Source organism: Rutilus rutilus (assembly GCF_951802725.1).
Source record: "Rutilus rutilus genome assembly, chromosome: 2".
NCBI lineage: Eukaryota > Metazoa > Chordata > Actinopteri > Cypriniformes > Leuciscidae > Rutilus > Rutilus rutilus.
The window spans coordinates 44,403,888-44,416,369 of NC_140210.1; the positions used below are offsets into that span (position 1 = coordinate 44,403,888).

General features: G+C 38.8%; 2 protein-coding genes across 2 annotated transcripts; both read right to left on the reverse strand.

Annotated features, from left to right (window-relative positions):
* Window positions 1-214: 214 nt before the first annotated feature.
* On the reverse strand, window positions 215-4,303 carry pgam1b (phosphoglycerate mutase 1b). The gene is made up of 4 exons (XM_084392232.1): window positions 3,936-4,303; window positions 2,966-3,240; window positions 2,349-2,529; window positions 215-1,192 (listed from the first exon to the last, which is right to left on the reverse strand). The coding sequence occupies exons 1-4, from the start codon at window positions 4,072-4,074 to the stop codon at window positions 1,023-1,025; spliced, it is 765 nt and encodes a 254-aa protein (XP_084248358.1). The 5' UTR covers window positions 4,075-4,303; the 3' UTR covers window positions 215-1,022.
* Window positions 4,304-5,038: 735 nt separating this feature from the next.
* cdc25d (cell division cycle 25 homolog d) lies at window positions 5,039-12,141 on the reverse strand. The gene is made up of 13 exons (XM_084389196.1): window positions 12,069-12,141; window positions 11,845-11,955; window positions 11,250-11,353; window positions 10,780-10,807; window positions 10,672-10,702; window positions 10,520-10,582; window positions 9,357-9,497; window positions 8,548-8,652; window positions 7,894-7,956; window positions 7,585-7,683; window positions 7,062-7,210; window positions 6,849-6,966; window positions 5,039-5,241 (listed from the first exon to the last, which is right to left on the reverse strand). The coding sequence occupies exons 1-13, from the start codon at window positions 12,107-12,109 to the stop codon at window positions 5,104-5,106; spliced, it is 1,191 nt and encodes a 396-aa protein (XP_084245322.1). The 5' UTR covers window positions 12,110-12,141; the 3' UTR covers window positions 5,039-5,103.
* Between the last annotated feature and the right edge of the window lie 341 nt (window positions 12,142-12,482).

Consider the following 12,482-nt stretch of genomic DNA (forward strand, 5'->3'; position numbering starts at 1 on the left):
AATTCATTATATATTGAAAAAGTATATTTCCTAATAATTCAACGTCATGTCAAAAAATTGTAACATTCACTCAAACCAGAACAGTAATTAAAAATTTACTTAATTGTAAAAAAAAAAAAAAAAACGATTTCCACTTATTTCAAAATAATCTCCACATCACTACACTTTACACTAAAATGATTAAATAAAATAAATGTAATAGCATTATTTCTGGTTCAGTAAGCCAACATTTATTAGGGATTGCACATCAACTCACACTACTGTACATAGAACTCTCATCTTTCAGTCACGCAAAATAATTTCAACATTTGTTGTACAAGTGAAATGTAAAGGAACAGACAACATGAGCATTTCTTTTCTGGGGAACAATGTTCATTATTTACGTCATGGTGAATGTTTGCAGGGTCAAAATGCATTATACTTTGACATGGACATCACACATCAGCAGGATTTCAACATTCAGTGACATTTACCACAGTGAGAAAAAAAAGACCATAAACATCCCCAAAAAAGCCCACAGGAATATAATCTGCTGTGAATCACCAAAAAAAAAAAAAAAATCGACTCTAAATGTAGGAGAATCCTAAAAACGAACCGTGTTACAGAGATCTTCTCGTGTTGGATATTTCAGGAGCGTGTCTGTGGGCGAGCAGAGATCTAGAGCAGCGGGACAATGCATGAATCACAGGAAGATGGGGAAAACGCAGCACTTCTGCAGCCCACCCAACCATTAATATACGCTGTCGCCTGGCAACAGTTGTCAAAGCGATGCCATCGCAGACAAACACATGTGCCATCTTCTGAAATGTGCGGTCGTGGATTTTCAGTGCAGAGACTATAAACACACTGTGGCCCAGTTTCACTGCATATACACACATTCAAGCAGTAACGGTTGAACTTTATTAGCATGGTCCCGATTGAGAGCATTAGGAAATAAATGATTGGTCTGACTGGTTTGGTTCTAGGCTCATGGTAAAACACTGATTGTGGGAAATAAGAGACCGGATACGGGACGTCTCGGACTACTTCTTGGCTTTGCCCTGAGCGGCGACGGCCTCCATGGCTTTGCGCACGGTCTCTTCATCTCCCAGGAACTGCATGGGCTTCACGGGCTTCAGGTTCTTGTCCAGCTCATAAAGGATGGGGATTCCTGTGGGAAGGTTCAGCTCCATAATCGCCTCCTCTGACATTCCTGGAACAAACACATCAGAAGCATCCAATCAGACGCAGATATAAAACACTGTGGTTGACAGGTGTTTCCGTGTTTTTTTTTTGTGTGGTTTTTTTTACCTTTTATGGGCATTTTTTAACCTAATTAAATGTATGCATCATATTTTGTGTCAAATTCTTACTTTTAATCAATAAATTCAGTTAATAATGAGACACAATAGGGCTGTTACCAATCAAATTAAATCAGTATCAACAAAATTAATCTTTGCAATGCAGAAGAAACACAGAAGCTGCATCTGAAGTGACTGTTCAGAAGGACATGAATGCATGTAACCTGCACTTACAAATGTTTTGATGTTTTAAATATAAAACTTTGAATATTGATATTTGAAATTAAAAAATAAATAAATGAAAAGATCCTTTAAAAGTGAAATTAAAACCGCCAGTAGGTGGCAGCAAGTCCCTGTTAATGAGTTTCAACCAATTCATTCAAACGGCTAATTCATTCAGGAACAACACATTTGACTGTTTTAAAGCTACACTGTGTAGGATTTTCTCCCGTCTAGCGGTGAAATTGTTTATGACTACCAACTGAATATTACTTTCTAGCCCCTCCCATTCCGAGGGTGTTTTAACTCCTACGGTGGCCGTATTATTTCAAATCTGTCGGCAGTAGCGAGTAATCTCTTGTAAAAACGTGAAAGGCGAAGCTTGAATTTCCAGGTATGTCCCTCTTTGGCTAATGTATTTTCAAGATGGAGGCGCAACATGGCTGCCGCCATTCGAGCGACTCGCTCGTATGTATTCTAAATGGCAGATTCTACGCTTACGAGAATACTTGATTAGTTGGTAGAAGTAATTACACATTAATGAGCACATATCATTTTGAAAGAAAGTGTTTTTTGCTAAGAATCAACTTAAAAAACTACACAGTATAGCTTTAATGAGTGTGTCATTGAATCAAACACTTAACTGATTCATTCATTCAGCAAGGAAACACCGCTGTGTGTTGCTCAACGGAAATTGGGGTGGAAATAAAACATAATTTTGGGGAGAAAAAAAGAGATTTTAAAGAGCCATACGCATGAACCCCCATCAGATGCCTCTTGTTCAGGGTGTTTTTAGGGTGTAAATATAGTGTGTGGTGAAATATCAGGGTATCTGAGACGGTTCCTCACCCTCCAGGTGCTTGACGATGCCTCGCAGGCTGTTTCCGTGGGCAGCGATGAGAACCCTCTTGCCCTCCTTGATTTGAGGAACGATTTCCTCGTTCCAGAAGGGCAGAGCTCGAGCGATAGTGTCCTTCAGGCTCTCGCACGAGGGAAGCTGGTCCTCCGTCAGGTCCCCGTAGCGCCGGTCCTGCAGAGACATGACACTCAGAGCTGATATACTCGCAAAGTAAAAACACTAATATTGTGAAATAACTTTTCTATGTAAATAAATATATGTTAAAATCTAATATATTCCTGTGATCAAAGCTGAATTTTCAGCATCAGTCTTCAGTGTCACATGATCCTTCTGATATGATGATTTGATGCTCAAGAAACATTTATGATTTTTAGCAATGTTGAAAACAGTTACACATTTTACACAAAAACGTGATACATTTTCTTTCAGGATTTTTTAATGGACATAAAGTTCAAAAGAACACCATTTATTTGAAATAGAAATCTTTCGTAACATTATAAATGTCTTTACTGCCATTTAATTTAATGCATCCTTGCTGAATAAAAGTATTGATTTCTTTTAACCTTGCTGACCGTTCTGTACATGCACTGCGCAACAGATTTCTCACCTTGCTGATGGCCTGGTAGAAGTCGTGGTCGGGGTCCATGGGTGGCGGTGGGATGTCGAAGGAGCGCCTCCAGATCTTCACCTGTGCCTCGCCGTGTTTGGCCGCCGTCTCGGACTTGTTGAGGCCCGTGAGGCCGCCGTAGTGGCGCTCGTTCAGACGCCAGGTGCGGTTCACCGGCAGCCACATCTGATCGATGCCGTCCAGCACCAGCCACAGCGTGCGGATCGCTCGCTTCAGCACGGACGTGTAGCAGACGTCAAACTCATAACCCGCATCTGGAAGAATAAGGAAGGAAATAATGGCATTAAAAAAAAATATTATTTTGAAATTAAATCTCCATATTGATAATTTAGGTAATATTAGAAAATGCGTGAGAGCTAATGAGGTTCATTCTCGTGTTACGCAGCACGTTTGAGCTTCAGCAAGAACCAATGAGGTTCACCCGCTCGATTCATATGGATTAGTTTTATGATCTCTTTATGAACTTTTTGAAGCGTCAAAGTGGTAGTTGCGTAGCTGTCAATGGAGGGACAGAAATCTCTCAGATTTCATTAAAAATATCTTAATTTGTGTTCTGAAGATGAACAAAAGTCTTGCGGGTTTGGAACGACATGAGGGTGAGTAATTAATGACAGAATTTTATTTTTAGGGTGAACTATAATCAGAACGACTTGTGGGTGAAATCTTTTGAATTGGGCCAATATAAGCAAGCACTACAACATCCTCGCAACCACCAAGCAACGCTTTGACAACAAAAAAGATTCATGCTACAAATAAACTACAGTTGTCAAAGACGAAATGAGGAATATCAGCAGAAGCTTAACTAATCATGCATTAATTTAACAGTAATAATACATCATGAGAGAGGAGGTGAATCATCTCTGCGGGCCTGTGATCTCTGCAGGGCCCTCCACGAATGCAGTGCAGATAAACATAAGAAGATCAGTTTAATACACGGACAACAGATCACCTTTCAGGGCCTGTCCGCCCCTCCTGGCCTCCTCCTCTCCGGTCTCGCTCAGATCGGCATCGAACCAGCCGCAGAACCGGTTCTCCTGGTTCCAGCAACTCTCGCCGTGGCGGATCAGCACCAGCTTGTACGCGGCCATATCGCGCGGTCTGCAGGCAAACGCTCTCAAACGCAGCGGGAATGTTCGCAAGTAACGGAGACACGGCCCCGGGACACGGATGAGAGATGCTGGCACGGTGATCGGTTATATGGCACCGGTGCTTTTGGAGGTCGTCGCTTGTGAAATTGAGAAACGCTTCCTGATGCGCGCGACCTATCAGGGGGAAGAGCATGCGCGTGCACGCACGTCACTACGCGACCTTGAGAGTGATTATCATCATCATAATTCTGTATTGGTCATAATACACATCTTTGTAAAAAATTCAAATAGTTTTACGACTATGTGGAAGTGAAATAATATAACATTTCAATGGAATACGTTTTTATACATAAATTATTACTATACGTTATTATTAATATGATCGTGGAAGCTCTATACATCAAATTAAATGTATTTTCACTTTATATATTTTATATGATTTTTTTTTTTTTTTTTTAATGCTGTAGTGCAGGGATTTTAAGTTTTTGATGGACCCCGAAATATAATTATCCACGTGTGAGTGACTCCCATCCTAAATTAAAAAGTCTATAGTTTCATGTATAAACCTAATTTATACTATGAAAAATAAATATTATGTGTAAAATATGATTTGGAAAATTTCTATTAATTTCAATTTCCAAATTTTTCTATGAACTATTACAGTGCTGTAGACTACAACTTTAAATCAACTATTAATTATTTAATTGATTTATCATTTTAGTTTAATCATATTTTTATTTATTTATTTTTACATTTTCTTTCTCTAAACTTTTCCACATATCCAGCACTTCCTTTAGTATTATTGTATTAGCAAAGAAAATCTAAAGAAAATTTGCAATATTATTAAATATGATCCTGAAAGAAAAGTAATACATCCTTTTCCTTTTTTTTTGTTTCATCACTTAAAAAAAACCATCAATAAACCACAGTCAGTGTTTGAAATACTTTATTAAGTGGCCTACAGTATAGTTGACTTGACAGATGTACATGAAAGATCATACAAATAAATACATATTATATATATAACATTTAACGTGTCGTTCTTTGATGTATTCTGATTGGCCGTCGTCTTCGCTGCCGTGTGGGTCTTTTCCTGCGGAATCCGTGAAGCTGCTCCCGGTACTCGCGCTGACGCATGGGCACGTAACCGCAGGGGTCACACAGATCCTGAGACAGAGAGACACCGGGACTGTCATGCTGCACATACTGTGGAGTCTCCTACTGTAGCTTTACATGCATCCAAGGTCAAAACACTTAACTTTTCTCATTATATATAATACATTACAAGCATCACATCATTTCTTAAAGAGTCTAAAATAGTTTGTTCAAAGATTCAGTCTCTCTTAACCCCTCCTTTCTGATGGCCCAGTCTGTTGTGATTGGTCTACTCTGCTCTGATTGGTCAGATGTTCCAGTCTGTTGTGATCAGTCTACTCTGCTCTGATTGGTCAGATGGCCCAGTCTGTTGTGATTGGTCTACTCTGCTCTGATTGGTCAGATGGCCCAGTCTGTTGTGATTGGTCTACTCTGCTCTGATTGGTCAGATTGCTCAATCTGTTGTGATTGGTCTACTCTGCTCTGATTGATCAGATGACCCAGTCTGTTGTGATTGGTCTACTCTGCTCTGATTGGTCAGATGTTCCAGTCTGTTGTGATTGGTCTACTCTACTCTGATTGGTCAGATGGCGCAGTCTGTTGTGATTGGTCTACTCTGCTCTGATTGGTCAGATAGCCCAGTCTGTTGTGATTGGTCTACTCTGCTCTGATTGGTCAGATGGCACAGTCTGTTGTGATTGGTCTACTCTACTCTGATTGGTCAGATGGCGCAGTCTGTTGTGATTGGTCTACTCTGCTCTGATTGGTCAGATTGCTCAGTCTGTTGTGATTGGTCTACTCTGCTCTGATTGGTCAGATGTTCCAGTCTGTTGTGATTGGTCTACTCTGCTTTGATTGGTCAGATTGCTCAGTCTGTTGTGATTGGTCTACTCTGCTCTGATTGGTCAGATGACCCAGTCTGTTGTGATTGGTCTACTCTGCTCTGATTGGTCAGATGACCCAGTCTGTTGTGATTGGTCTCTTCTGCTCTGATTGGTCAGATGTTCCAGTCTGTTGTGATTGGTCAGATTTTTCATTTTTATTTATTTATTTTAAAAAATGTTACACTAAATGGCTAATGTATAGGAATAGGGATTGAGCATAAAGAGATATTGTGAGTGTAATGCAATTTACTATTTTTATTTTATTTATTCTTTTCTCACATTTAATTGGTAGTTTTTTTTTCTTTTTTTTTTTTTTTTTCAGTATGTAAAATACTTGTCCAATGAAAACATTCTGTATTTGTATGTTGTATGATGGGACTTTGAACCTTTTATTGACTTGAAAGGACAATTACAATTATTCTCCGGATATTATTATAAGGGAAGGAGGGGGGGAGGGAGGAAGAAAAGGAGGGAAGAGAGAAGAAAAGAAGAAGAGAAGGAAAAGTTCTTTCTCTCTCCTCTCATTACTCTGAGTCTACTGGGAGAGTAACCCCGGATTTGACATTAACAGTTTATGAATAACATAATTGTATGTTATACCCCCAGTGACCTGTTTGTTCTGTTCTTTTGTGTTCTTCTAAAAAACATGTAAAACAATAAAAAAGAAAAGTAAAAAAAAAAAAAAAAATGTTACACTGTCTATCTCTAAACCTTTCCACAAACCCCTAAGCAACTTATATTTCGCTAATGTGAGTGCACCTTAAGACCGTGAGACATTGTGTTGTTGTACTGTACCGGATAGGAGGCATGGAAGTGTTTGTAACCCCCCAGCAGCAGGTAGAGCTCAGGATAGTGCAGGTTCGGATACACCTGAGCATTGACACACCTGTCCAGCTTCCTCAGATACTGACACCTGTTGAACGGGTAAGAAGCTTGAGTAATCATGAACACACTCAGTGAGCGTGTGTGTGTGTGTGTGTGTGTGTGTGTGTAGTGTGTGTTTCTCACAGATGTGGTCCTCGTTCCGATGAGAACTCGCAGTGGAACACTATCAGTTTCCGTGGCGATGACCCCTCGTCCTCTGGGCGTGAGTCGGACGGATGATCCTGATGAACCGCCTGCTGGATCTGAGACTCCGTGTACAGGTTCACTGCGCCCTGTATGAGTGCAGTACAGTCTAAAGCCCAATTTATACTCCTCGGGTTTCACATGCTCCCTCTGCATGTGTAATTGCGCGTCAACGTGGACAATGATGTAGAAGTATAAATGAAAACCGATGCGTAACCTACAGCGTAGAGGATACGGCGTAGCTCCGACGCAGAAGTATAAATTGGGCTTAAGGCCCTGTGTCCACCAAAGCGTTTTTTTTTGTTTGTAAGGAGATACTATAACACTTACGCGGATATTCCGAATCATAGCAAGCAAAGCGTCTCAACTGGAAAAAACAGTGGACACATGGCCTAAAGGTCACGATAGGTGGATCCGTCGGCACAAACATTGGTTCGACAAAACACTCAATATTTTAAGGTACCTTAATGTGTCCTCCTTGGTACTCGTAGGGGTAACGACAGTCGACGATGAGGAAGTCCTCCACTGCAGGACCAAACTGACCTCTGATCAGAGACGCCACCTACAGGTCAGGAGCAGACAATACTTTCACCTTTACATCTCGTACATCATTAAAATAAACCCAAAAATAATTGGGTAAGGAACTTATATTTCAGTCTCTCAAAGCTACTTTGTGATTAAGAAAAATAATTAATATGACACTGCATTAAAATGGGAATATTTTACCAGCTTTTTATCCACCCTAGCTTAGAGAACAGTCATGATTTCTTACGGTTTGTGCGCTGACACAGTGAAGCTGCCGATGGCCGGCTCTCTCAACAGGAAGCAGGTGTTGCTATGGAAATAATTGTGTCAAGACACAAGACACGACTGACTGGGAATGAGTCACTCTAAAAATTCTAAATATTCACCCTTTGAAGGCATTAAAATTAGTAATCAACAACTTACTGGTGTTTAAAAGATTGAGGTCTCTAATATTGTTTATATTTTTGTCTCTTTTGTTCACCAAGGCTGCATTTATATGATCAAAAATACAGTAAAAACAGTAATATTGTGAAATATTATAAAAAATATTATTATTTTCTATGTGAATATATTTTAAAATGAAATTTATTCCTGTGATTAAAGGTGAATTTTCAGAATTACTCCAGTCTTCAGTGTCACATGATCCTTCAGAAATCACTCTAATATGATGATTTGCTGCTCAAAAACCATTTCTGATTATTATCCACTATGTTTTTTGTGGATTTTTTTTCAGGATTTATTTAATACAGAAATCTTTTGTAACATTATAAATGTCTTCACTGCAACTTTTGACCAATTTAATGTGCTCTTGCTGAATAAAATAATTCATTTCTTAAAAACAATCTTACTGACCCCACTCGTCCATCACTTTGAAATATCATATCGGTTTCGCAGAACCGACCTTACTGAAGTCCCCAATGAGTGTGAGGTCAGCGACGTCATCCTGAGTGACGTGTGTGAGCGGGGTGTCCCGCCGTGACCTCAGCTGACTGAACCTCTCAACGGCCTGCAGACGAACAGGGATAGATAGCAGCCTATATAGCAGAATATAATATCATATAGCATGCCAGCCAAAATGATTGACAGGCAGAGAGTGTTTCTGCTTGAGCATGTTCTCCTCATAGACTGTAAAAGGTTCTCCTCGCTCACCGTTGGGTCGAGCGCATCCGTCTGTCGTATATTATATGTGACCCTGGACCACAAAACCATTCACAAGTCGCACGGGTATATTTGTGGCAAAAGCCAACAATACATTGTATGGGTCAAAATTATCGATTTTTCTTTTATGCCAAAAATCATTAGGATATTAAGTAAAAATCATGTTCAATGAAGATATTTAGTAAATTTCCTACCGTAAATATATAAAACATTTATTTGTGTGAGTGAATGCAGCACAATCGCCAACATAAATGATCAACTTTAAAGGTGATTTTCTCAATGTTTCGATTTTTTGCACCCTCAGATTCCAGATTTTCAAATAGTTGTATCTCGGATAAATATTGTCCTATCCTAACAAACCATACATCAATGGAAAGTTTATGCATTCGGCTTTCAGATTATGTATACATCTCAATTTGAAAAAATTGACCCTTGTGACTGGTTTTGTGGTCCAGGGTCACAAAAAAAGCAGAATATAATATCATATAGCATGCCAGCCAAAATGATTGACAGGCAGAGAGTGTTTGTGATGTGCATGTTCTGCTCGCTCACCGTTGGGTCGAGCACGTGCGTCTGTCGCGGGACACTGGCGTCCTCTTCTGGGTCACTGCGGCACTGCCTCCAGCTTCTGCCCGCTGCTTCTGCCTCTTCACTGGAGGAGAATCTGCTGGACAGACGCACTCGCAGACGCTTCTGATGGACAAATGTTCACACCTTCACTTTCAGTGCAGGTGAGATTGCAATAAAACACGCCCCATATGAGTGTGACCCAGTTTATGACCCACAACAATACAGTACAAAGTACCATGTCAACATCACACCTGCCAAGGTACACACATTATTTTGCAACGCGAAAGTACGTTTTCTGTAAATCATGTGCTAGACTTTGGATTCATAAGCCGCTATAGGGAAAAAGCTAAAAAGTAAACGGTCAAAATATTTGCAATTACAATGTATATGGAAGCTAAATTCATGACATAAAAAAGTCAAAATTATTGCATACAATGACAAAAAAACCACATAATTATTAGATTTAAAAAGTCAAAATTATGTGATTAAAAACTCGAAATTATGGCATAGGCCTACAATAGGTAGTTAAAAAAGAGTTTGTCATAATTATTAATTTTGACTTTTTATGTCATTATTATATCATAGTTTCACCTTTGAAAGTCAATTATGACTTGCACTAATGACTTTGAATGTTATAATTTTGACTTTTTATGTCATCATTTCGATTTAGAATTTCATAATTTCGATAATTATTATGACTAGGTAGGTCATAATTTTGACTTTTTGTCATAATTGAATTACACCATTACAACTTAGTATGTCATAATATCGACTTTTAATGTTATTATGGTATGTCATTATTTTGGACTTTTTTGCTCATCATTTCGATTTAGTATGTCATAGTTTTGATTTAGAATGTAATAATTTCGACTTAGTATGTCATAATTACCATACCATTACCAATCACGAGTTATGATTACTATAATTAATTAAAATAATCTGATGAAAAATTACCAGTTTGCAATATTTTTGTTCAGTTTTAATAACTGGAAGCGGATGACATCTGTAGCCTTGCACATTTAAGTTACAAATAAGGTGAATAATTAGGTGCATATTACATTTACATGCATAATTCAAAGGACATTTTGGTTGCATAAATAATAAGTGGGCTAATGTGAGTGAGAGTGTGTGGAAGCGTTACTGACAAAGGCTCGCTCAGGCTCTTTATCGGCAGCAGAATCGTGACGGTCCCTCCACTGACACACGGGCTGAATCATGAGATCAAAATAAGGTCAAAATAAAAATAATTCATTCCTTTCCATTTACTGTGTTTGATTGCTGTGCGTGTGTGTCCTACCGTGTGTGAAGAGGACTCGGGTGACAGGCTTCTGCCAAGACAAACATCACAGATCATCACAGATTATTCATCAACTGCATTATTAATATGAGCTCATGCTTATTTTACCTTGCTCGTCGTCTCCTCACTGCAGAGACTGAGGGAAAATTCACAGTCAATTAAACTGAAATTCAGAACTTTGATCTAGTAATTCTTGAAATGAATATATACATAAAGAATATGTGCATGCAAATATGCAAATGTGTGTTTTCTGTCAATTTGATACATTTCCAAAGGCTTTTCCATAAAAAATATCGAATTATCGAAAAAATTATCCTTATAACTTCATGCTTTTCAACACTTTCAAACCTGGATATTAAGCAGAAACATTTGAAGAGAAGTGACTAGGATGTACAAGAAAATACTCAGACTAGTTAAGATAAAACTATTAGATCTGTCAGTTATGCAAAAACAAGGAGCTGGAAGAGCTTGAGTTTAAAGTGTCCTCAGAGGAGAGTTAATTAAGCAGTGTGTGTGTGTGTGTGTGTGTGTGTGTGTGTGTGTGTGTGTGTGTGTGCGCATGAGGCTCTTGTCCAGACCTGTCGGCGTCTCTCTGTCCCTGGAGAGAGTGTTGCGCGGCGGACTGGTGCATTCAGGCGTCAAAATAAGCTTTCTCCAGGGGGCCGAGCTCTTTGGACTCAGACTTACAGAAAATGGGCATCAAATATAAGTTTTAACATACAACTAACAGTTTGGATAATATTTCATTATCCAAATCATTTAGAAAACGTAAAAATAAAAATGTATAAATGCTGAATAAATGATCCCTAATGCTGCCAAACATCCTCAGTTAAGAGCAAGTGCACTGTTTGAGTGTCTTGTAAAGAGCAGAGGTTGCAGGTCTCTCACCCGTTCAGTTGCATCTGAATTACAGAATGTTTTACATTTCCTTAAGGTTTCATTTTATGGATTTTATATAATTATATGATGAATATAATGTAAATTAATATGATGAAGTAAATGTTCACAAAACATATCAATAATAACTATATAAAAAAAAAATCATTTAGAAAACCTAAAGATAAAAATGTATAAATGCTGCTGAATAAATGACATAGACAGTAGGCCTATATATAAACAAATGATCCCTTATATTGCCTTAGTTAAGAGCATGTGCAGTGTTTGAACTCTCACCCGTCCTGGCACTGGAGGTTCTGCAGGCCGAAGGAGAGCTCGCTGACCGGGGAACAGTCTTCAGATGTCGGACCCCTCACTGACTCCATCGATCTGATCTGCGAAACTAACCTATAGAAGTTTTTTCCCAAACAAATTAAAAATTCAAATTCAAATGCTTGAAAATATAAAATAATAAACAAAGTCTCAAAACAACTGCTCAAATGTTAAACCGGCAGACTCACTGAAATATCAACTGTGCATCATGAAGTAAAAGCCTCATCATGTCTCCTCCTCTCTCCTCCCCGTAGAAACCCGTGTTGCTACAACACGCTCATTTGACGCGAGTCGCGTCGCGACCCCGCGCGTGATAATTTGGTAATTTTCTGATTTCGTGGTAATTTACAGATTTCATTAGTGGAACGGAAGACCGTTCTTAAAGGAACAGTTCACCCCAAAAATGAAAATTCCGTCATCTACTCACCCTCATGACATTTCAATCCCGTAACATATCTTCTTTCATGGAACACAAAAATATTGATCTGAATTGATGGACTACCATAAAAACTATTTAATAGTAGTCCCCATCCACTTCCATTATATAGAAGAGCGCAGCCGTGTTCAGCACATTCTATTGCTCTCCATTAAATAATGATAAT

Excerpts from the sequence above, each read along its gene's own strand:
- pgam1b (XM_084392232.1), bottom strand. The coding sequence starts at position 4,074 with ATGGCCGCGTACAAGCTGGTGCTGATCCGCCACGGCGAGAGTTGCTGG. Across the intron at positions 3,241-3,935 it reads GGGCGGACAGGCCCTGAAAG|ATGCGGGTTATGAGTTTGAC; the intron begins GTGATCTGTTGT and ends TTATTCTTCCAG. Across the intron at positions 1,193-2,348 it reads CATCGTCAAGCACCTGGAGG|GAATGTCAGAGGAGGCGATT; the intron begins GTGAGGAACCGT and ends TGTTTGTTCCAG.
- cdc25d (XM_084389196.1), bottom strand. The coding sequence starts at position 12,109 with ATGATGAGGCTTTTACTTCATGATGCACAGTTGATATTTCA. Across the intron at positions 11,354-11,844 it reads AACCTCCAGTGCCAGGACGG|TCTGAGTCCAAAGAGCTCGG; the intron begins GTGAGAGTTCAA and ends ATTTTCTGTAAG. Across the intron at positions 8,653-9,356 it reads CGCACGTGCTCGACCCAACG|GCCGTTGAGAGGTTCAGTCA; the intron begins GTGAGCGAGCAG and ends GTTCGTCTGCAG.